Source organism: Nilaparvata lugens, chromosome 7 (assembly GCF_014356525.2).
Source record: "Nilaparvata lugens isolate BPH chromosome 7, ASM1435652v1, whole genome shotgun sequence".
Classification (NCBI taxonomy): domain Eukaryota; kingdom Metazoa; phylum Arthropoda; class Insecta; order Hemiptera; family Delphacidae; genus Nilaparvata; species Nilaparvata lugens.
The window spans coordinates 17,187,395-17,213,382 of NC_052510.1; the positions used below are offsets into that span (position 1 = coordinate 17,187,395).

At 32.4% G+C, this 25,988-nt stretch overlaps 2 protein-coding genes across 2 annotated transcripts; both read right to left on the reverse strand.

Moving 5' to 3' along the window:
* Window positions 1–365: 365 nt before the first annotated feature.
* LOC111051820 (PTS-dependent dihydroxyacetone kinase 1, dihydroxyacetone-binding subunit DhaK) lies at window positions 366–11,312 on the reverse strand. Its single transcript, XM_039432208.1, has 12 exons — window positions 10,897–11,312; window positions 9,537–9,603; window positions 9,253–9,366; window positions 8,435–8,520; window positions 7,746–7,847; window positions 6,338–6,544; window positions 5,218–5,377; window positions 4,640–4,859; window positions 3,914–4,070; window positions 3,537–3,760; window positions 1,593–1,723; window positions 366–555 (listed from the first exon to the last, which is right to left on the reverse strand). Exons 1-9 carry the CDS (start codon window positions 11,083–11,085, stop codon window positions 3,980–3,982), a joined length of 1,236 nt encoding a protein of 411 aa, XP_039288142.1. The 5' UTR covers window positions 11,086–11,312; the 3' UTR covers window positions 366–555; window positions 1,593–1,723; window positions 3,537–3,760; window positions 3,914–3,979.
* A 5,368-nt stretch (window positions 11,313–16,680) lies between these two features.
* LOC111051816 (PTS-dependent dihydroxyacetone kinase 1, dihydroxyacetone-binding subunit DhaK) lies at window positions 16,681–24,748 on the reverse strand. Its single transcript, XM_039431864.1, has 10 exons — window positions 24,343–24,748; window positions 23,261–23,327; window positions 22,575–22,685; window positions 22,367–22,455; window positions 21,878–21,982; window positions 21,464–21,670; window positions 19,961–20,120; window positions 19,003–19,223; window positions 18,705–18,870; window positions 16,681–16,970 (listed from the first exon to the last, which is right to left on the reverse strand). Exons 1-10 carry the CDS (start codon window positions 24,547–24,549, stop codon window positions 16,681–16,683), a joined length of 1,623 nt encoding a protein of 540 aa, XP_039287798.1. The 5' UTR covers window positions 24,550–24,748.
* Between the last annotated feature and the right edge of the window lie 1,240 nt (window positions 24,749–25,988).

Consider the following 25,988-nt stretch of genomic DNA (forward strand, 5'->3'; position numbering starts at 1 on the left):
AGTTGTTGAGTTTTCAATCAAATTAATATGAATGTCTATTATCAGTGTGCTAATAAGTCAATAATTTTTTTTCGCAATGAATATATTTTTCTCGTTTCAAAACAGAAGCTTATAATTTTTTTAATGAACAATATTGTGAAAATAAATAATTATTTTACAAATTACTATATTCGTATCATTCGATTTCTGCCTGGTATCCCGGAAAATGTATCCAAAGATTTCAGGATTAAACACTATTTTAAATAGAAATTGTACCTATCCACTCATCTTGGATATCAATGTTTTGATTCAGGATCAGCACAATGCTGAGAAGTTGGGATTAGCTGATTGAGGATAGTTGATCATGGTTGGACAAAAAGTAATGAATAATAATTTATTAAAATCTTTATTAAAAAGACACTGACACAATCAAGGACAAGTAACTTTTTTTTAATTGACTATAAATCATGTTTCATGAGTTCGTGAAAAACACCTTCGATCCAACATAGGGCTCCAAATGCTCCAGCATCTATGTCTGTCAGATGAGATTCGCTTGCATAGGACGCTCGACCAACTCTGTCAATAAGATAATCATTTCATTAACATTTCTCAATCCAATATGATTTTGATTCTCAAATTTGAAAGCAGGAGGTTGCTGATGGCAGGCTGTACTTGAACCTATCATGTATTTGAGTTTTTTCTAGCTTTCACATCCTTGCTCTTCATTTACTAAAATTATAAAGCTGGCAAACTTCTCAATTTTTAATGTAGTTATTATATACCTAACTAATCGAATCTTAAATTATTACAATGCTATTCAAAGATAATGCTAAACTAATAAGGATTCTTGCTAAAAAAAACCGTTATCCTTTGACATTCCTGCTCTTTAACATTTGCGTATCTCAAACTGTCTAAATTATTTATACTAGAGCAGTAGATGAGTCATAAGAGGTACACACTGCCGTATGATTTCCTGTATTGCGGGTTGTCTATGCTTGTGCCTGAAGGCGCCAACAATGCTGCAATCACCTCCATGCTTTCAGACTGTTCTAAAATTAAAAGTTAATCTTATTGAACTTGTAACTAAAGTCTACAAAATTATTCTCGGACAGCAGAAAAATATAAATGGTGCACATTATCTCATATATGATATTATAGGCTACGTATGTACTCTGCCGAATTTTATATATATATATATATATATATATATATAATATCTAATAGCATATAGATATTACATGCTATATTATATTTATATTATAGATATATTATATATCTATAGATATCTAATAACACAGATTTGTTCTCAAGTAGAAATTTTTGCAATATTTCAATTCATCAATCTTCAATACAGTTTACGATATCTTTTCAACATTGAACATTCATTTTTGAAAATCCCATCTAATAAGTTGCAAACCAAAATGCAGGTTACATAGTACAACCTCATCAACAACAATTACGGTAATAGTAGCAAAATATTCACTTTTGAAAATAGTAATATAAAGATGTATGTTATCGATGAAGATGCTTTCAGACTATTCTAAAATTAAAAATAAATCTTATTGAACTTGTCACTAAAGTCTACAAAATTATAGAGAATGGAGCCAACTTACAAAGCTTTCATGAACTGCGTTTCCTCGCAGCCTTGAGAGGCCCTCATTAACGCATACTCTAGTGTTCTGTTCCACTTATCTCCAGTTTTATGTTTATTTAGCTCTTCACTTAGTGGTATAAGGACATCCAACTATTGAAACAAAACCAAAGTTACTTCAATGTTTTATTGAGGATAAAGATAATATGACAGAAAAGTGTGACATTTTGAAGACTTTCTCTATTAAAGTTCAAAATTATTTCTACAACCAATATTCAAATAAACAAAATTTATCAAGTCTACAAATATAAAATTCTTATTTGGGATTACAATAGGGATTAAATTCTTATTTGGCAATTTAGTGTAGTAACTAAAATTAGTTCCTCAATTTCCCCTATAAACAAATGATTGTCACAATTTTTCTTCAACTCAATATTACTATTCACCACAATGTCACTTCTACTACTACCCGAAAAGTGATTCTATTTGGAATCAGCGCATCACTCGTATTAGAGTCTTCAGTTAATCAAGTAACAAAAATAATTCAAATGGTTTGAAAAACTAACTCACATTATGAAAATACAAAGACAGATAGTAAAATATCACGAATTTATTTGAAGAAAAACATAAACTCAACACCTTTATGGTGTCCTATCTTCAGTGCCAACTTGTGATGGCATCATTTTGTTTCCATCTAAAATAGATATCACCATATATAGAAAATATATTACAACTGAGATTTCTACAATAGCTGAAAAAACAGCTATTTGGCCGTTTTAATAAAGAATTCCTTTGTTTCCCCATGTTCAACCATAGAGAAGAGATAGCATAAGAAGATATCCAATGGTATTGGGCGTGTATGCTTCAAATTTCACTGTTAACTCAAGCCGATAGTCCTAGTAGTTCTTTTTTTGTGAAGCTATGCGACGCTGGTAGTCTCTCATACTGTGCCGTTATTACATTCTCACCCCTACAAAACAGTAACAATAGACAGTAGTCGACGGTAATCGGCTTGATTTAACAAGAAATCGGCTTGAAATTGGGAACATAAACGACATTCACCATGGGATATCTTCTTATATATGCTATATTTATCTATTATCCATTTATTTATTCATTCATTCATTTTATTTATTAATCTATTTTATATTATATCTTTTTCGTATGCTATCTTTTCTGTATGATATCAATATTCAATTCAATTCAGTTTATTTCCAAAAAACATAATACACGAATAAGAAATACAATATACAACATATTTTGGAATCCCCCTACTAGACTATCCATCTGTGTGTAGGGGGAGAGTTCCAATTTATACATAATAAGCTTAATCTGCTCATAGAAGTAAATAATAGAGAATACACTTATATTATGGATGTATCATTAATATTCTGATTATAAAATAGATAATATATTGTGCTGATGTATATTTAAGAATGAGTATGTAGGAATATGTATGTAGGAATAAGTATACTTAATACCTTGATTGATTAAAAGAATAAATAAAGAAGAAAAAAACAATATTTTTTGAAGACCGCAGTGGCAGGGATTCTGAGAATGAAAAAAAAGCATAAATCAGAAAGGCAAAACAGTCAAATCGGTTATATCAATGATAAAATAAATACCAATCAATTGTCTGGAAACCTTGAAGTCGTGTTGGTCACCAAGCATAACTATATTGGAGTAGTTCTTCTGAAGCTTCCCAACCAATCTGGTACAGCCACCTGTCCACCCTCTTCCTAAACACTACCAAACTAAATGCCTCTGCTTCCCTAATCACCCCTGGCACATTTCTGTACAAGATATGGGCCAGGTATGAAGGATTTGTCAATTCAGAGCCGTGAGTCAGCTGAGGTATCTCAAAGCTGTAATTGGATCTGTGGCGAGTTGAGTAGCTATGGTTAACTGTTTCTCCCAGAAGTTCAGTTTGTATTTACATTTGACTGAGAACTGTGTCATAACTCACATAAGTTCTGTCACCGCGCCTAGCAGGAGAGTACTGCATGAGAGAGTTGATGCCAGTCTCCAATGCTTTGGGCCAATCAGGGGCCTCTCTTGCCGCTCCTCTCAGCATGATGCTGTAGAGGCCACCACTGGTTCCTCCCATGCTTTCTGATGCTAAACGCGCGGCTTGCAGCAAGCATGCTCTTGGAACCGTGAACGGTAGATTGTCTATGTCGCTTAGAATACCTGGAAACATAATACTGTATAATAGCCTGATAAGAGTATTTATGAAATAAGAAAGTGCGTATTTACGATTAAATCTTAAAAAAAATTAATCAAACATTTTTCACAACTGATATTTTACTGGATTATAGGCTACAGGAGTTCAATTTTAATTACCTTCCGCAAAACGTCTCAAAGTAGTTCCAGTGTCACCATCTCCCACACTGTCTAACTCGTTGAGTTTCAATTCATTCTCCAATACTTTTTCAGCAGCAACTTCAAAACAAGTTCTGAAAATTTTTGCTGCTCTAGCCGAGTATTCTGGACCAGATACCTGAAAATAAACATTTCTCATCAACATACTTGAGAAGTAAAACAGATAACGACATTTAACCAATATTTCAAATTGCAATACGATAGTGGAAAACTATTAAGGATTCAATACGCGATTCATTAATTTTTTCCATTATGAATTTGAAATAAAATGAGTGTTCTTGTTCTTCTTTTATACTTCTATTGAGTTTATTTTAGGATAGTTGAACTTATTCCATGCAAAGGTAAAAGATCATTTTGAAAATATCCAATGTACGATAGCCTATTAAGACTTATTATCTACATATTGTAGCTTTTTTGTAGAATATTACCATTTTTCATTTATTATTATAGGGATTTATTTTTCATTTTTCGCATGGTAATATTTGTCCGAGCTTAAGCATAGATTCTATCATAATTGTTCTATTATGGTATACAATTTGGTTTGATCAATTCTCAACTCACCATTAATTTATTTATTATTATAAGGATTTTTTTTTGCATGGTAATATTTATCCATGTTTAAGCATAAATAGATTCTATCAATAACTGTTCTATTATGGTATTGAATTTGGTTTGAGCAATTCTCACCTCAACAGAAACTTGTACAATCTCCTTGAAAGATCCGTTTGATGGTTCATAAGAGTACCTGCACCCCGGCCATGATGGGCATCAGTGCTGGCATCTAAACATTCCAGCCAAAACTTGTTGTACTCAGAAACTTTCAACAGGCATATCTGCATGCCACCCGAGTCTAGAGCAGGCATCAATGTGCCAGCATACATTCGCTTCAGATGGATTCGTCTTGCATCTGCAAAATGAGGAGAAAATTGTAAGTAAATGTGGGTAAAATTGTAGGAAGTCTAGTAGGCCTATAAGTTGGAGTTGAATGTGTTCAATACCTTTTTACCTCAACTCGCCACAGTCACTTGGAATTGGGTATCAGATCTATTGATCCACAAATGATATACCAGTTCAAACGTTGAACCACAGAGGAAAAAGATCGAAAATGTTGTTCTCTTTTCTTTGGTCAAACCCTATTGAGGCGACACCAGTATATACCTACGGTACTGAATGCTTTAATACTTTAAATATAGTATGTTCATGATGAGTCTTAGAACAAGGAATAACCACTAATCTATTTTGTATTTTAGGATAAATAAGCTTACGAAGTTGAGTTTCTATTTCGGCAACGGCAGTGTAGAACTCGAGTGGTGTGGTGATTCCTAGAGCATTGACAATGCCGCAGACATCGTCACCTGTCTGAATTTTAATCGCTCTCAAAATTTGATCCAGTAATATTTTTACTAGCTCTGAAACTTTTGCCATCTGAAAAATTAAAGATGTTGCACATGAGAGATTATTTGTTTGCAATTCCTGAATCTCTGCCTACATACGATTCCTATTCCAGTAGTACTGTCCCAGTATATTACTGGGTTCGAATCTAACTCAGAAGTGGGGTCGACTCTTGGAAATGTTTCTAAGCCCCAAAAAGGGTGTGTTTCCAATTTATTTGGTAGCAAAAAAACTCAGGAAAATGTTAAAAAGTTTTTTTTTTCATTTTGCCACAAGAGGGAAGCTACCGGTACGGCGTACCAGCGCAAACCGCCACAAAAACAGCACTGCTTAGTACCTTTGTTATTTCTTTCAAATAATTTCTGGTACAGTTACTGTTGTATTAAGATTAAAGAATTAATATTTGCAAAGAACTAATATTACTCTATTATAATATAGTAACTGTAATCTCGGTTATTCATCCTATTATCAAGTGTCAAAATTGTTATATTTTATATTCACTGCATCTTATGTGTTAAGCTAGTTGATGACACAAGAAATTATTGTTACCCATTGGAATATAATCATAGTCGAAATAATCATAGATTCCTCACTTTTTCTAAATCACTACTATATAAATCAACCTGTTTTTTGTTTGATATACGGCTTAATTAACATAAAGTGTGGCGCCTAAATAATAAAATATTCTAATCCGTTTTGAACAATATTCTATGCTAGTTTCTCTATGAAGTTGATAAGTGATTTCAAGTAAGAGCAGTATGTTACTATTTTTTAATAATTGTTTCAGTACTATTTTCACTACAAACAATATGTAGGCTTATGATATATATGTGAAAAACCAAACTTGCTTACATAACTGAAACAAATTTAAGACAATTTCAATATCAATAAATTATGCAAGACTGGTAAAATTCTCTACTTCTTGCATACATAATGTATACTTCTTCCAGTATACATTATTGTCTAGATTAATTGAATCTTTTGGAATCTTACTTTGATACTCCTCATACCAGGTTCTCCATGAATGCCGACGCCGAGATGTATTTCGTCGGGAGCTATGGTGACCAGTGCGTGCTGCTGCCCTGGCACTGTACACGAACTAGAGCTGAATCCCATTGTAGCCATGTTGTCAACTATTTCCGTACATGTCTGTTTCAACTTCTCAACATTCATCCCTTGTTGTGCCAAAGCTGCAGCTATCTATATTTATAATGATTGAAATAATAATGGCACATAAATTATAGAATACCTTGCTGATACTATATGGTGTCAATAACTACGATATTAATTTATAGTAGGCTAGACTAATTCAATTAATTTAATTCTGGAAATCGTTAAATAACACGCCATCCTTGCAGGGACTTATTCGTGACAGCGGGCATTCTTCCGGCTCCCTGTCTGTACATTTATTTTTTGGCGAGTATGGCACTGAAATGGAGAAGTGGCTGGACGACTGGTGCAGACATTCACTCTCACAACACACGCAACAGGGAGATCGTGAGACTGGATGCCCACAGAGCCTCGTATTTTGAGGTTAGCCCACAGCATATCGCCAAAAAGTGTATAATGCTATTCCAATTGAAATTCGTGAACTGAATTCTGAAATAGTCTTCAAGAGAAAGTTAAAATTGTGGTTAAGTGAGAGATGTTTTTATGACATTGGTGAATTTTTGATCTATAGTGAGGTACACGTTATAATGACAGTATTTGATCAACTTTGGTTTTGCTATCCTTGTCTATCATTTGACAAAGCCGGTGGTACTATCCTTTTCCAGGTCCACAACGATACCAATTATGTTTTTGACAGTGTAGAAATATAATTAATTAATGCAGAGAATCGGCATCGCTATTCTTCTATCTTTATCCACTGCCATTATAACGTGGACCTCACTATAGTAATTTACAATATTGTGGTTAAGTAAAAACTCAAACCTTGAATTAATTGTATGATCTTTACCTTTCAAGTAATTTTAGAGTTTTGATTCCACTGTATTAGTTTATTCAACTGCAATCTCATCTGTGCTATCAAATGTTTTTCAAATATTCATACTATAATATTACATGTAAGTTTATATTGTGGTGACATTTGTAATGTATTTATGATGTGTATTGTTTCATGAAATGTTTATGACCTGTGTTAATATTGTATCATATACGATGCATAACATGGAAAATAAAATTGAATTGAATATGATAATTATTGTTTCTCATGAATCAGTGACAGAAACACACATAAAAGAGGGTTTCTTATACGTAGTCTTCATTTTTCATTTATAAATAGAGTTAACATATTATGAGGCGCAGAGAAATATAATTTTGAGTAGTGTGTTAGGTATCAATTATTAATAATTGTTTTGTGTGTTAATATATATTATATTGAAACTTTCATGTATGTGCTTACTTTAGCAACAAATAATATTCCAACAAGACCTCTCCTAGGTGGTGTATTTTTCACACCAGGCTTATAATATGCACAGTCGTCTCCCACCACAACGGAATCAACCTGAAAGATGAGAATAATCAATCAATCAGTTCTATTTGGCCAAAACAATATTACAAAATCAAATTAAATACAAAACTCCAGAACCGAAGAAATATACATTCTCATAAAATACTAAGAATAATGGATTAAATAATAAGAAATATTGAAGCATCACTCTATGATTACGTACTTTTTAAAATAAGTTATTATTCCAATCCCTACGTTTTGATTTTGTATAAATTGATCATTGCTACTAATACTGTATTAATATTAAGTCACTATATTAACTTCAACCTGTTCTGTCCATTATTCTTTGAATAGGCTACTATAATTATCTCCAATAAGATGTGTCATTTCAACGTTATGCTACCTAATATCTCAAATGATTCTTCCAAAAATAAGAAACAAATCTTGGCTATTTTAGTCTTGGCTATTTTATTTAGATTTAGTTGAACAAAGGAAAATTATATTATCCATCGTGCTTGTGCCTTAATTGATGAAAGTGAATTCGATCGAGCACCTATATACACACTTTATCAATGAGTAGGCCTATTCAATTACAGTAGAGAGCGTGATTGTTCTTCAATATTAATTTTGAATAACTTGACCTTAATACCCATTTCTTTAGCTGATTCAATTGCTAATGCAAAATTCAATGTATCTCCACCGTGGCTCAAGATCAGGACAAGAACACCTAGAAGATCAAAATATAATAATTTAGCTGAAGAGGAATGCAGTAGATAAATTTGTTTCATTGATTCTTTGTTTCATTGATTTCAGGTAATTCTTATATACGTTTAATAAAGTCACTTATTTGCCTGTTTCTTAATAATGAACCTGGAGAAGGTGTATGCATGTAGAGAATGTTGGAGTGATTATAACTATTTTTGTGAGGGCTACTTGTATTTATGTGGACTTTGAAAAATCAAAGTAGGTACCCTTTTCAAACTTTTTTTTGTAACTCACGACATGTCTCGACATATTGATGCCATTTGAAAACATTGAGATAAGTCTTGAGATAAAAATAAATAAGTATTTAGAAAATGGGTACTTTAATTTTCAAATGTCTACATTATGTTAGGGTGATACAAATGGTGATATCCAATTTCCTCATTGAATAATGATCGTGTTTGGTTCCTCAAAAAATATACTGGCTTGAAATAGATCCTTGCTGAAATATATTATGATAACAGTTCGCACGGTACATACCTACGGTATTATCAATAGCACTGTAAAATTAAATCATTAAAAAAGAATAACGCTGAAAATAACAAAGATTGTAAAAGTTGACAAACGCAAAGATCATACTGTTGAAACGTAGTATCATCATACTGTTAAAAAACATAAAGATTGTATTGTTTTACAGTGGTACCAATTTTATAAGAAGTTTATTGATTTTGAAAAAGATTTTCTTAGAATATCTCACCTTTTTTCTTCACATGACTTGCGTTACAGATTGCTGTCAAACAATTAGTTACGGAAGGTGAAGAAAATATATTGCCACAAGCAGCGGCTGTAAGCATTCCTTTACCTATGAATCCTGGAAAAAAACGAAGTGAACTATTATTATTCTAGAATAGTACGCTTAATAATGTTTTTATTATTGTAGACTGAATGAAAAGTAAATTCTTCCCTCCTATTGCCGAAGTTCCTATAGGCTTTATTAAAAAATTATAATTCTTATTCACATTATTGTCCTCCAATTTTTACCTGTAGGATAAGGTTCATGTCCTGATCCAGCTCCTGAGACGATTGCCACGCTATTAGGATTGCCATCCTGGAAAATTTTAAATTATCATTGAAATATTGAAATAGTAAGTTGAATACTTTCTAATTTATTAAAAACGATAATTACCCATATCTATTTATGTTGAACTATAAATACGGTAATGCTATAATGATATATAGTCATACTATATATATCGTCATATGATATATAGTCAGAAGTATTTGAATAAGTGTAAGTCATTTTATGAAAATATTTTTGATAAAAAAAATGGTTTAAAATTTAAAAATAACAGCGAGTAGGTAAAAAATAGCTTTGAGGTGTGTCGACGGGTAGTGTGGAATACTCCCCAAGAAAATGGGATTTAAGGGTGTGTTTTAGGGTACGAACTACTACTATAGGTTGTCACACGTTTTAACCACATGCATGTAACTAAATGAACTAATAGACTACAGTAAATTAAAGCAATATGTAGATTATTTTCTAAATACAGAAAATAAAATTAAAAAAAAAAAAAAACAATTTAACTATTAAAAGTAATTTTTGTAGCTTTCTGTAAAATTTAAATTATCATTGAAATATTTAAATAGTAAGTTGAAAAATGCCACTCACTGTCTAGCTCATAGTTATAATTAAGATTATCACTGATAATGGAATAAATAAAAATACAATATAAATAAAAAATATAAATCTGAGTAGCCTTTTTAAAATTATTTTGTCACATTTTTTGACTATACAGGCCTAATGCCATCATCATAATAATGCCATCATCTTATGGCTACTCAGATATATATTTTATTCATATTCAAAAGTAGCCCTAAAGAAAAAAGATAATAAAATTACTATTAAGCTATTTTATTAATTCTCATAGCCTATATATTGCTGGCTTGTACAATATAAAGAGAATATGACACTTAAAACCGATTCTTGTGACTCGACTACAATATAATTAGTGAATGATCTGGTCATACAGAATTTAAGTATTGATTTGTAGTGGAGGGTGTATCCACACCACATACCCTCAAATACATTCTGCTACATCCATTACCAACACTTGTGGGATCAATAAAATGCAACACAGGTAACTTGGTGTGTTGAACACACAACTATCCAGAAGGCAGGACCAAACAGTGACCACTTCTTATAAAAATTCGAACCATCACCTATAATTTCATTTAGACTTTTCAGTTGTCACACAACAGCCACTGATACGGCCTCATCCAACTGCTTCCAACCAACCAGGAGGCAGCTTGTAAAAAATCTATATCCTCATATCTTTCTACATACGCTAATCGTTTCAGGATAAAGAATCAAAAAAATTTAGAGTTTTTGATAAAAATTTACCTGAGGAAGCAATACAACTTTGGATTTTACATCCACATGTAATCCGGGAAAAGTTTTTGCCAATCCATTCAGCATGTCATTGACACAAGTATTAGGTCGGTTTACTATTTTCTTGAAAGTGACCGTTTCTCCGAAAGATTGAGACTCTGACATTAGCAGCTTGCTATCTCTGGGGTACATAACCTTCATGTTGAATATGTTTTTCTATGTCACTGATTTGTCAAAATTGTGTAAAAATTACAAATTTTATAAGATAAAATTTCTGTAACTTCTATTACTGCGTTTCTTGCCTTTTGAGAAAATCTAATGGTTGCAATTTAAAAAAACAAATTTTGATCCTAGATCACAATTGATTTATGACAGAGTTATGATAATAAATGTTTTCATTTTCACATTCGGCTGTTTGTCTGATAATCAGTTGGAACAGCTGAGGAGTATGCCTACCGTCTGCCTTTGAAGATGTAACAGATTCCTGTAACAGTTAACAGATTCCTGTATAGTATCACCAAAGAGAAACAAGGATTGTAAATTAACTAGCCGTCAGGCTCGCTTCGCTCGCCGTATCCGTCTAGCAAGGGGGCTCCGCCACCTGGACCCCCGACTGGATCGTCCAAAAATGAGATCAGCGGACTCGCTTCGCTCGCCTGCATTTTTCATTTGAGCATGCTTCATTCCATCAGAAAGTCAAAGTACTGATAAAACAGTACTTGATGAAATATTAAAGTCACCTCATTATAAAATTTTTAGATCCTAGCTAAACCTTTGTACCAAATTTGAACATTTTGTGTCTATTACTTGATGAAAGAACTGAGAAAACACAAAAAATGCTAATTTTGGGCGTATCTTTGACGCTATATCAAATTCCTTCCAACACAGCATATTTCACCCCAGCTGAGCTTTGCTGTAGTAAATTTGAACATTTTCTGTTCATTTGTTCTCGATAAAGCTGAGAAAGCGCAAAAAAACGCTGGAAAACGCATATTTTGGGCGTATCTTTGGCGTTATTTCAAATGCCTTCTAACACAACATTATTACACCCTAGCTTAGCTTCTGTACTAAATTTGAACAATTTCTGTTCATTCGTTCTCCATAAATCTGAGAAAAAGCAAAAAAAAAAACGCTAATTTTGGGCGCATCTTTGACGTTTTTGCAAATTCCTACTAACACAACATTATTACACCCTCTGTACTAAATTTGAACATTTTCTGTTCATTTGTTCTCGATAAAGCTGAGAAAACGCTAAAAAACGCTGGAAAACACAGATTTTGGGTGTATTTTTGAATTTTTTTCCAAATCCGTTCTTAGTGCGCCTCTAAAGGGCCAACTGAACATACCTACCAAATTTGAAGGTTTTTGGTTCGGTAGATTTTTAGTTCTGCGAGTGAGTGAGTCAGTCAGTGAGTGAGTGAGTGCCATTTCGCTTTTATATATATATATATATATATATATATATATATTATATATATATATATATATATATATGTATATATATATATATATAGATAGATAAATAGAGCTAGAGCATAGAGCTAGGATTATGAATTAAATACTTTAGCCTACTTAAATAACTAATAAAGGAAAAAGCTTACACAGACACATATTGCCTGTGCGAAAGCTCAAGTTGAGTTTATATTGATAAGTGCTTTAAAATCAAATCAAATTTATCACTCGAAATTTATACAAAATATTCACAAAAGTATAAAATGACAAGTAACAAGTGAGCAAGATACTACTCACAAAAAGTACAGTATGTGACTGGACTTTGTCCGCGGATAGGAGTCAGATCTAAAGTGTTTATAAGTAAGATTATTTAATTTATAATTTGATTGACCGAGCGGAGTGAGGTCTAAGATTCAAGTCGACGGTTTGGCATTTCTCTTAATGTTTAAATGTTCAATGTTTGAATGGTTTAATTCATTTCATTTATTGTATAAAATACTATAATCATAATACAATTATGACATTGGAGGAAAAAATAGGCTGAGCCTGTACTATTTCTCTCCAAAAATTTTGATGTTGTCAATGTTAATGTTAATGTTTATATGTTGCGCATTTACGGCGAAACGCGATAATAGATTTTCATTAAATTTGACATGTATGTTCCTTTTTTAATTTCGCGTCGATGTATATACAAGGTTTTTGGAAATTTTGAATTTCAAGGATAATATAAAAGGAAAAAGGAGCCTCCTTCATACACCACCAATATTAGAGTAAAAATCAGACTATAGAATTATTCATCATAAATCAGCTGACGAGTGATTACACAGATGTGTGGAGAAGCCAGTCTATTGCTGTATTTCCATAAGGTCTATAGTTTCAATCAGGTACTTGTGGATGAGAATACTGCGTGAGGTCTACTGTTCACAGAACTACTAGTATAGTTGAAGATACAGTAGGAGAAGGAGTTGGGAAGAAGAAAGATTTAGAATTTAAGTATAATGTAATGAAGATGAAATGAAGGATTGAGTGCAAGCTCGCACATACTACAAAACAATGATTTTTTGTATCATTTACCATTTTATAAATTCCACTCATTTGTAGAGTAAGAGCGATAAGTGTTTATCAATCTACAGATAAATAATATAATTAAAGTATCAATCAATTCCATAGTGTAGTAAAATAAAAGAGCATAAATGCTCTTTAAGAATAATTCAACAGAAATACAGTTACTAGTAAAATTTTAAAAGAATATTGCAGGTTTTGAATTTTGTATTACATTAATTATTAGAGAAGAGGATAAAAAATAAGAAAAATAAAGCTAAGATTAATAGAAAAAGTAACAGTTTTAAAGAAGTATGTATACAGTTAATAAATTAAGAATATAATAGTATAGGTAGTAACTGTAGTATGTTGGATTAATTGAACTAGTTTGAGTTATTAAGTATTTTGAATTAATTGATTATTAATTAATTTAATAAGGAAATTAATTAGAACCCATTAAAAACGTTTGTTGGCTTTTAAAAATAAGTAAGAGGTGTTTTAATAAAATAAAAAGTAAATGGCACTATTTTCATTCCATTTTTATTTCTAAAAGTCGCCCTTTTGTAATTTATAATAGTTGAAAAATTTTCATTTTTGATAATTTCTAAATCAATGAAGCCTGAATGCTTCAAGAGACAAAATATTTTCCTTGCTCCTATACAAGTGATATTTCATCAAACCTATTTTCATATAATAAGCCGGCATCGTATATTTTTTGATAATATTTGTAAAATTTTATAGATTCAACACAATGATAATAAAACTAAAAGACTTCTGTTGAAAAAACTCTCATTTTATTCAAGTGAATAGTGGTTCAATTATAAAGAAGTTTCAGATGGAACTCTTTATTGATATAAACTTTAAACTTTCGTAGCAGGAATAATAATATCAAGATAACAGTAGACTTGATTTTTTCAACTCTTCCAGCAATATTCATTGTGCTAGTTGATTGACGTAGAAATACTTTTACAAATCTTGTTCCAAGATCTCATCAATGACAGCCTCCAGCCAAGAAGTGACAGCGAATGCTCCAGCATCTATTTTTTGTAATAGAATTTCCCTATATTCTTCATCATCCTCTGATAGTTCTGAGATTGTACTGTTGGATCTGAAAAATCATACGGTACTTATGAAAAACTTGTTTCAGCTAGCGGTTGCAATATACTGTACTACCTGCTATATTAATAGAACATAAGTAAATCATAATTATATATTACGGTTAGTACTGCTATTATAAAATTTTATTGAATCAGGATAAAAAATAAGAAAAATAAAGCTAAGATTAATAGAAAAAGTAACAGTTTTAAAGAAGTATGTATACAGTTAATAAATTAAGAATATAATAGTATAGGTAGTAACTGTACTATGTTGAATTAATTGAACTAGATTGAATTATTAAGTATTTTGAATTAATTGATTATTAATTATTTAATAAGGAAATTAATTAGAACCCATTAAAAACGTTTGTTGGCTTTTAAAAATAAGTAAGAGGTGTTTTAATAAAATAAAAAGTAAATGGCACTATTTTCATTCCATTTTTATTTCTAAAAGTCGCCCTTTTGTAATTTATAATAGTTGAAAAATTTTCATTTTTGATAATTTCTAAATCAATGAAGCCTGAATGCTTCAAGAGACAAAATATTTTCCTTGCTCCTATACAAGTGATATTTCATCAAACCTATTTTCATATAATAAGCCTGCATCGTATCTTTTTTGATAATATTTGTAAAATTTTATAGATTCAACACAATGATAATAAAACTAAAAGACTTCTGTTGAAAAAACTCTCATTTTATTCAAGTGAATAATGGTTCAATTATAAAGAAGTTTCAGATGAAACTCTTTGATATAAACTTCAAACTTTCGTAGCAGGAATAATAATATCAAGAGAACAGTAGACTTGATTTTATCAACTCTTCCAGCAATATTCATTGTGCTAGTTGATTGACGTAGAAATAATTTTACAAATCTTGTTCCAAGATCTCATCAATGACAGCCTCCAGCCAAGAAGTGACAGCGAATGCTCCAGCATCTATTTTTTGTAATAGAATTTCCCTATATTCTTCATCATCCTCTGATAGTTCTGAGATTGTACTGTTGGATCTGAAAAATCATACGGTACTTATGAAAAACTTGTTCCAGCTAGCGGTTGCAATATACTGTACTACCTATATTAATAGAACATAAGTAAATCATAATTATATATTACGGTTGGTACTGCTATTATAAAATTTTATTGAATCAGCATAATAAATTGAGTCTATTCAAAAATGTTTCAATACAACTTACTGTTAATTCGAGTGTATAAGTATAGTAAAAGGTAGTCATCAAATGATGGAGTTACACAAGTAATAATATACTAGAATTATTATTGGAAATCGAATTTCAATAGAAATTAAAAGAATGTTCTAATTGATAATTAGTCCTTTTATTATTCTAATTTAATACATTTCTATCAAATTCATATTTTTTTTTATTTTAAGTTCATCTCACAGTTAGAATATTAAAGTTTGACCTATATCAAATCAAATCAAATCAAATCAAGCTTTATTCAATGATATCACTTACCGTACGTGACAAATTCCATTATACAAATGATATTACAGATCATCAAATACAATGATCTTAAGAAAAATCTTGTCTGCAAACAGGAGTGAAATACATTCAGAACTAAATATATTATTTATCAATTCTAGGACTACATGAAAACTGCCTGAGCTCCTCTATAATGGAAATATATGTTAAAAGGGGGTAATTTAAAATTTTCAAATTTTATGTAAATACAAGTAGTCCAGCCCTAAACAATAAAATGGACATTTTATATTAATTATGAAATACCTATCTTATAATAGGCCTAATACACTACTTTATAGGCCCACAGTACTCTTCTCTGCTATTCACTAATAATTCATTCTGATAAATTTCTAAACCATGAAAATGGAAATAGCAGACACCAAAAGTATCAATTATTATTTAAGCATGTGTATTACGTGATTTTGACAATAAGGATGGATTCTGATTAATAACAGTAATATTGAGTGACCTGGCTTGCTCAGGTCTGGTGTCAAAGTTTTCAGGTCACACCTGATCAATTCCATGGCCTCTGACTGTTAATAGGCAGCCGGGACCGCCGCGTTAACATGTCCATCCGAAACACGGGTGTGGCCCGACAAAAATATCTGATCCATGAGTACCGTACCACAATATATAAATAATTGAGATCGAAGTAGAATAATTGTCTTTGAAATGGATTCCAGTTTGCTATTTCCAATTTCATGATTTGAAATTTCTTAAATTGAATAACTAACGATTAACACGAGAGTATTGTGGGTCTATAAATTGAGATTGAAGTAGAATAATTGATGTTACCATAGTACCGTCGCCTCTTTCGGCGGCGGTGTAGTGGGTGACAGCATTGACGGCAGCCTGCAGACACCTGGGCCAATCAGGAGCCTCCTGGGCGGCCGCTTTCAACATCAGACTGTACAGACCTCCCGACATGCCTCCCATCTCCTCCGAGGCCAGATTCGACAGTTTCAGCATGCAAGGGTTCGGCCAGCCAAACGGCAGGTCATTCAACTCTTGCAGGATAACTGACAAATATAAATTGATTGAAATTATTAGAAACATCACATAGTGGAGAGTTATTGGAAATAGAAGTTATGGAAACTTTGAGTTCAAGGATACTTCGATTCTAGGATTCTTGAGTTCCAAAATTCTAGGATTTTTGAATTCTAGAACTCAACGATTTGAATTATGAGTTGGCCACTAACGGTTGAAATGCATGATACACAGCCCTCTAACAATGTTGTGTTATCACAGCTGTGATCACAGTGAAACGCTTAGAGCAAACATTTTAAGGTAAGTTAAGGTTTTCATATCTCCAATTTTTGTTGTTTAATTTTTCTTCACTGCTCTTCTTGAGTTTAAATTATTTTATTATTATTAAAATTTATAATTTTCCATTTGTTTATTTATTGTTTGTTTTATGTTAGAAGTCTTTCGCTGATGACAAAACACATGCATGTACTTGCATGCTCTACCATTAGTGGTCTGCCCTAGAGCATTACATGCAGTTGAACCCCTTCTCATGCCAATAATAACCAATTTTGAGGCTAGCATAACAAAGTATTATTAGGTGTAATATTCTACTCTGTATTGAGTTGATAAATCATTATTGTTTATTTGTCGAATACAATATCATAGACATGTAAGAGTTGAAATAAAAAGAATTAGGCTATAGAATGCAAAGAAAATACAGTAAGAATAATCTTATTCAGCAGTCTCCTGTATACTATGCTACTCATTCTTATTAACAATACTCCTTATCGTTGTTGGTTATCTATCTTGTTCCCACTAATAATTACTATTGTATATTTATATACCTTAAAAACACTCTAATTCTTTGATGTGGCGACATCCGTTTCGTGCTGGGGTTGCACATTTTCAAACAGTTCAAACAGAAACTCTGTTTGGATTGAAAATGTGCAAAACCAGCACGAAATGGACGTCGCCACATCAAAGAATGTGAGTACTTTTTCACTTTAAATTTTATAAAAAATACAATAGTAAGAATATTTCTTATATTGAGCCTCCTATATCTTTGGGAGCTAATAAGCTGAATTCTGATTTTGGTAATTTTTATCATTCATTCACAAGTTAATTAAAAAGTTGACATGGAAAAATATATGGGAATACAAAACAAAACTTGATTGTTTGAAATTGATAATAATCTATTAAGTTTATGAAAGCAAAGAAGTGAATTTACTTTGTTTGAAAACTACAACTTATGTATGCTTGTTTCTTACTGAATCTCAATCCTGTGATAGAAATGTCCAGTGCTCAATTTGCAAAATTAAAGGTTTTGGTACGGGGTGTCTGAGAAGCTTATCCCCCCTCCCCAGCCAAAGGGAGGAGGGTTCCGTCTCATCCTCCAAGAAAAAAATGAAATTTCAACTTCTCAAAACTCGTTTTTAGAGTAATTCTTCTAGTGGTGTATTTTTACCATCAGTTTCCCATATTTTCAATAAAAAATTCAAATACCTACTTTACTATAGAAGTAGCGAGTAGGTTTAAAAATAGTTCTGTTAACATTAAAATGAATTTGAGCAGTATTTTTCCCTCTTTCTCACTCACTCCCTCTCCCTCTCAGAGGTACCGGTACGGTGTACCGGACCGTTGCGTACCTTCACAAATAAATTGAGCCCTGGAAATTTTCATAGGAATAAATATGAATGTAGGTAGGTACCGTATATAAAAGAATGATGAAGAAATCTTTAAAAAATCATAAATGATGAGAGAATACAATAAATTTAACAGGAATTCACCTTCAGCAAAAATTTTGAAATCCAAACCACAGTTTCCATAGCCATCCATGCGACCCAATTTTTCGATGACGTCATGAACATCCATTACTGCATGTGCAACTCTTTCGATGCAACCTCTGAAAATTGCGCTCTGCTTTTCATCATATGTTCTACTTCCATGTTTATACTGGAAGTAAAAGTGACTGTTAGAAATCATTTATAATTATTAACAAAAAATTAGACTTCTGTAACGCCTGAAAGATTTAAAATTGATGCATAACTGCTCGTGTAATGAAAGTGAAAAACTTTTTTGACTTACTTGTATTTTGTTGAATTTAGCCTCTCTGAATATGTATTTACTCTTCTCGTAGGATATACATCTTCCAGGCCAGGCCGGTGCGTCAGTATGGTCATCCAGGCAGTTGATCCAGTCCTTATTTTCCTCTGTCACTTTCATAATGCACACCTGTAGGCCTCCCATATCCAGAGCTGAGAATAGCGTTGCAACGTACATCCTTTCAAGATGTATGTCCATCTTTTCTAAAATAGAGAGTGATTATAATTATATTATAGATAGTAATTTATTTTCTAAAATAAATTATTCTCTAAAGTTATTCCAGATTATTAAAAAAAATTTCACACAGATCTGTTAATCAAACAGCCCAAATTGAGATAATACTAGGAATTATTATTTTTTGAATAATATGTGATTCTCTAAACCATTGAGAGTGTTCAAGGCTGTTCTGATCAGTCAACTAAATGGATGAGATTTATGATTTCCCCTCAGTATTTCATGTCATTATCTGTAACGATTTTACAGTATCACCAATGCATATAAGAACACGTAAGTATACTGTGAAATGAAACACTGCTATTACTCCATAGATGAATATAATTTTACACAATTTAGTAAACTCCAATATAAAAAATGTGTTTATCATAAGCCAATATTCTTAACAAAAATTCTTGAGGACAATTCAGACGTTTGCAATGAGAAAGTGAGAATCAATGAAATATTTTTTTTGTAGAAAGAGTGGACACCTTGAGTCATTCCAACGTAAAGAAGACTGACAGAATGAATCAAGTTATTATTATGGATGAAGTCAATTCACTGTATTTTAATGAGCACTGATGTGACTTAGAATGAGGAGATTATGATATTTTTTCCTTTCTGAAGACTAAAGCAGAATTTGTATCAGTATTGTATAATTATGATTCCTTATACTTTTCTAGTACTACGTTTCTACTGTACCATGCATAAAACAAGTTTTCCTCACCAAGCTCATAACTGAGATCGGCCGCAATGGTGTAGCATTCAAGGAGTGTGCTGCCTCCCAGTGAGCTCACTATTGCACACACTGAGTTTCCAGGACTTAATTTCAGAACAGAACTGATCTTCTTCATTATTATCCGCACAGTTTCACTACTGGATGAAAACTAGAAGTATAAATTTTTTAAACAATATTTTATATAAACCATCATACGCGTAGGTACGCCTACAATTAATATTATCTAATGTATTATATTCTATCTATAATTTTTATATTGCAGGAATAATGGGCTACTTGACAACAACAGAGACATTGATTTACGGAAGCAACAATAAACTATTCTCGTTCGGTAAGAATTATTATAAATTTCTAGTAAGGAGCTCATGAGAGCTGTATAACAACTGAAACGAATTTTATTTTTATTTCAAGAAATCATTATTCCGTCTTCTTATTTAATATGGATATCACCTCACAACTATACACAGAGAGATATTGTTTTGAAGATACTTAGTTCTATACTGATTTGATGATATTTCACATAGCACATACGGTAGGTGGTATACTGAAGTAAAATAATTTATGGCATATCAAAATTATGTAGCAGTCTTCACATCTTTATAAGCAATATTTCATGTCTTTTGTACGGTTAATAATCTCATTTCGTCCAATGCATTCGGTGAGAAACTAAGGGCAAAGCCATACAAAGCGTTTTTTCAACAGTCTGGCTGGATAGGAAGCTCACTCAATACTTCAACCCAATCAGCCAATCGGAAAGCTTCCAGTCCTGTTGTACCGACTGAAAAGACGCCTCGTGTGGCTTAGCCCTAACGCTTGACAGCGGAAACAGCGGGAGAATGTTTAACTGTGGTTGAATCGTTAAAATGGTCCAGCTATCGTTGCCGTCACCCGTTTCGCACCTTTGTACGCAAGGCATTATTCTTCTTTTCCTCATTCAGTACTGTACTTAATATCGTACATTAAATGATGGCTAATGAATCAACAATTAAACATACCTGTGTTGTATGGGCTTGTGAAGGTGTAAGAGAGCTAAGCTTTCCATTCCAAAACCGGCTAAGTCAATTTTTTCCGATTTCGGTTTTTCAGGTTATATCTCATCGAAACATATGACTTTATCATTTGCTATTGTTTTTCTTGCCAAAACCTGCTTCTTAAAGATGTAATCAACATTCAAATATTAATTATTTTCAAAAACCTGTCAAGTGAACTAGTCGTTTTTTCCAATCCATGTCAAGTTTTCTACAAAAAATTGGTTAGATAATAATTATTTTCAAAGGTGTTTTTCAATTATTGAAAAACACCTTTGAAAATAATGCATATTATTCTTCTAATAATGAATTAACTCTCAGCGAGGATTCATTGGCACAGAGCATACAGTGATTCAGCAACAGTTTTTCCCAATTTGCCAACAAATTATGTTTTTGACTTAGCAGGTTTTGGAATGGAGTTCTTCGCTTTAAAAGTACTAGAAAATCGGCTAATCAATATTACCTCTAAGGTCTCATTGCCTGATTGTCCGTGCACTCCAACCCCTATCTGGATGTGATTGGGTCTGACAGAGAAGTGCGGTTCATGCTGACCTGGCACAATGCAACACTTGTTGCCGATCGCTATGCTCGCCATCATATTCACTGCATCGCTCAATGCTCCTTTTATAACGGCCATCTTAGCTCCTCTCACTGACATTGCACCAGCAATCTAACACAAAACACAATAATGCAATCATATAATAATTTATAATCCATATCTATTAACTGGTTGATTTTTGTTTATTAAGAATGCAACCGATGATCGACATCTAACTGCATCATCTCCAAAGTACTATAAATCTTTTTCCTAAAGACTTTTATATCATAGATCTGGAAATCATGAGTGTGGGGTATATTTTTCTGTTGAATTATTTACCTTGATCAAGAATACAATGCCAACAAGTCCCCTCTTTCCAATAAGAACTTTTTTGTTACCAGCCTTCTGATGAGAGCAGTCCTCTCCAACCACAAGGGTATCTGCCTGCAAATTAAGAAATTGAGCAATGTATTTTTGTAATAAAATTGAGAAATTGTAGCTGAATGCTTCAGAGTTCAATGTTAAGAGTACCAATTTGTAAGCCTACCTACCTTTGATTGTCGTCTGCTTGTAGAAATAAGTTGAGTAGAAGAATGTTTATTAACGGCCACCTCTAGAACAGGCTATCAGAACAGTAAAATAACGTTTCTATTATAATTTACGTTTCGTGTCTTTATATTTTAGAAAGATTACTTGCCCTTATACGCGTATATATATATGCAAGTAGAATCATATACCTAGTTTCCGTCTGTTATCATTTCCATTTTTTCTTATCAATTGATTTTTCCGATAGCATAAAATATAAAAATAAGTGAAATGCAGACTCACTCTTATTGACATGTCCCTTGCAAATTCACAAGCTTGAGTGAAATGTAAAATTGTCCCTGAATAGTTCAAAACCAGCACCAGTACGCCACCTGACAAAAATATAGAAAATAGATGTGAATACTGTACAATAAAGCCATAACAATCGAATAGATAGAACATTTGAAATATAATTTCTATTGAGATTGAAGCTTGTATGCTTAATATTCACCTTTTTTGAACAAGTTGACATTATATATAGCAGCCAGACCGTAAGAACTAGATGGAGTTGTGAAAACATGCCCAGATACAGATGCTGTCAACATTCCTGTGCCAACCAGACCTGCAATATAGAAGAGAAGATTCATGAAAACTCACCAAAAACTTCATGACAGTTCTCAAGAAAATTCTAATTATTGTTATTTTATCGAGTGACCTGGCTGGCTCAGGTCTGGTGTCAGAGTTTTCAGGTCGCAAATGATCAATTTCAGGGCCTCTGACATGACCTAACGACTGCTTTTCAGGCAGCCGGAAAATTCTAATAATGCTCACCCAATGCGAATCCTTTAAATGGGCGTTTGAAAACATTGTAATTATGTTCATCAATTGATTAGGTCTGGGTCTAAGAAAAATTGAATTTTCTATCCAGTCCTTATATTTTGGGATGATAATAAGATTTCAGACATAGAAATAATTTATTGTTGTTAGTTGTAGACAGAGAGTGAAACTATTCCGTCGATATTGAATGTCCAATCCTTTTTTTGTGTGGATACTGGAGAATCATGAATGAATTTTTCTTTGGAGTAGAAATGTGGAACAATGATTAAAATACGATATAAATGTGATATGAAGGTGGAAAAAATCATGAAACGTAATCTATCAAACTTAATAAGATAAGGTGAAAGCTTTTTCAATTACCACTTGGAAACGGTTCATGTCCGGCCCCTCCACCGCTTATCAGACCCACTGCATTTGAAACTTCTTCCTTGAAAAGAGAAAATATTGAAAAATATTTTTTAAAAATAGAATATACAATGAAAACTCTTTAATCAACCTAATTGAGTGATCTTATCATTAATCATAACATTAGAATAATTTGGGTCTCTTATTAAATCACCAACGTAAAAATAGTGTGTGAAATGAGCTTTCAAATTGTCCCACTCACGTTTTTTTGCGTCTTCCCGCGTCGAAATACTAAATAAAGCTTTAATATAGACTTTTCACGTCGTCATTCAGTGCACTCGTCTAAAATTAAAACTAAAAAAATTTTAAACTAAAAATTTAAATTCATGGTAGGAAACCTACTTATTGATCAATGATAATTAAAGCATATAAATTTATAGAATCCGATGATACCTCGGATTCGAAATCAAAATATTGTAATCAAAAAATAAAAATTGAATTACTTTTCAAGTTATATTTTCTCTTATAAGAAATATTTACTCAATGCTTTCTTTTATTTTATGATTGAATACTCATTCTTATTTGTTGGAATTTATGCACACATGAGTTTCAGGCTTGTGCGTGGGTAGCCTAATAAGGTGAATGAGGTATGAGTGGACCAACAGCTTCAGTTGGGTTTCGAACCAACAATTTAAAAAGGAGATTTCCAGATTCGTCCTCGCTCTCTATGTAAGATTATTGACAAAGTTTGCTCTAAATTTGAGAACAGCAACTTGTTTACACAAAAAACTGACAACTTTTTTGTAAAAATTCATTTCTAGACATTTTGAGATAAATTATATTTGGAGAGTCTGCTCTTAAATAATCACCCTTCCAATGAGAGTAGCTGGCGAATGAATATAAATTTATTGACTGAAATTATAATTAGATCATACTCATAGATAGGCCTTACGACATGTTACAAAAGTTTCAATATAATTTATTAACAGCCACAATCCGTAATAATAAAGATAAAACTCGTAATAAACCTACAAAAGGAGAGCGTTTATTTACAAAATATTTTGTACTACTTGATACTTATAATTTTTGCTACTTACATGTGGAATCATGACAACTCTAGCTCTTTTGTCTGTTATTAGGCTAGGATATGTCTTGGAAATGCCATGCACCATATCTTCCACGGATTTGCTCGTGCTGTAAATGAGCAATTTGTTAACATACGGTTTCTGCTTGTCCTTATCCTTCTCAGATCCTCCCGATGAATGAGCAGATGAACTAGTACTATGACGCCTAACCTCTGACATTACTCCTATCAAAATTTTCTACAATTACAATTGCTAAATGAAAATTTTATGATGGCTATAGCTTATGAGAAAGTTTAAATATGTCGTGGACTGATTACGAAACATTGAATAATTTCAGCCGCCACTGCAAAACTGTTACTTAACATCAAAAGTGAGGGAGTTTTGCTCACAAGTGTTTACAAACTTTGAAAATCATCTTGATTCAGAAATGGTATATAAAGATAAAATTATTCTTCTTCATACTTGATAGATCTTCTAGAAAACTATCGATAGAAAAGTTCGTATCGCCATTGATCGAGTTATTGAGTTTCAACCAAAATTGATGTATTAGGATCAGGATTATAATAAAATGGAAAATTGAAATAATATTTAAATAGCTTGATCTTTCTTTTCCATAGAGGACGGCAGAATGCATATTAGGCACCTAGCAAGCTAAGCTCACCATGTGTGGGACTCTCTCACTTTCTATTTCTTATACAGTTGAGAGCCAACTCAACTATTAAGTTGAAACTCAACTCAACTCAACTCGACTCTCTATTAGTTGAGAGCACAGTAATGTAGGAGGAGTTTGACATTGTCGTACGTCCCCGGCATAGCCACACTCAATGCTGGATGCATAACCACTAAACTGCCTAGTGTTTTCCAATAGGAAAAATAGTTTTTATTGGATCACTTTTTGCTATTAGAAAAAACGACTAGCAGTCAGATATTTTACAATAAATGAATTAATCACTCACTTTGACAACGAGATCTTTCGGCAGGTCCGCCATCTTCTTGGTTGACAACCAAGATTAATTCATTTATTGTAAAATATCTGACTGCTAGTCGTTTTTTCTAATAGCAAAAAGTGATTTAATAATAAGCAGTTCGTGATGGAGAACAACATTGAAGAGTTTTTATTGGATTGATTAATATATGAAAAAATGGAGAATGTCGCTTTTACGTCTTGGAATACACAAACGCCTACATAATAGCATTGAGTACAATTTGTAGTGCAATTTTAAATTCTATTAGGTTCTAGTTTCATCTTATCTGTGATAGAAGTACAAAATATTACAATGATTAGGATGAAAACAACGCGAGATAGAGACAACCGAAAACAGTTCCTCTCCTAAATTTCAATGAATAACGAAGTTTAAAAATGATGGAGGAAGAGGGTATTTTGAATTCGTTCATTCAATCTGGGTAGATTGGAAACTTTCACTCTATTGTCGCAACGGAGTCTCCCATGTAACGCTCGATTAAAACTGGAGAGATAGTTGAAGCAGTTGACCGAGATAAGCTTGAGAGAGACTGTTTAAGCTTGCACTCGCTCCACACATTCCACATATGGCTGTGCTGGATGGAGGAAAGGGATCAGCATGCACTGTGTAAACCCTTTTCTGGATAAAGCAACAAAAGCCAGCGGATTTTTTTGCCATTCTGGCTTGCTTTGCAAA

Excerpts from the sequence above, each read along its gene's own strand:
- LOC111051820 (XM_039432208.1), bottom strand. The coding sequence starts at position 11,085 with ATGAAGGTTATGTACCCCAGAGATAGCAAGCTGCTAATGTCAGAGTCT. Across the intron at positions 8,521-9,252 it reads AAGTCATGTGAAGAAAAAAG|GTGTTCTTGTCCTGATCTTG; the intron begins GTGAGATATTCT and ends TTGATCTTCTAG. Across the intron at positions 7,848-8,434 it reads CTAAAGAAATGGGTATTAAG|GTTGATTCCGTTGTGGTGGG; the intron begins GTCAAGTTATTC and ends CTCATCTTTCAG.
- LOC111051816 (XM_039431864.1), bottom strand. The coding sequence starts at position 24,549 with ATGTCAGAGGTTAGGCGTCATAGTACTAGTTCATCTGCTCATTCATCG. Across the intron at positions 21,671-21,877 it reads GCATTGTATTCTTGATCAAG|ATTGCTGGTGCAATGTCAGT; the intron begins GTAAATAATTCA and ends GTTTTGTGTTAG. Across the intron at positions 18,871-19,002 it reads CTAAATTCAACAAAATACAA|TATAAACATGGAAGTAGAAC; the intron begins GTAAGTCAAAAA and ends TTTTACTTCCAG.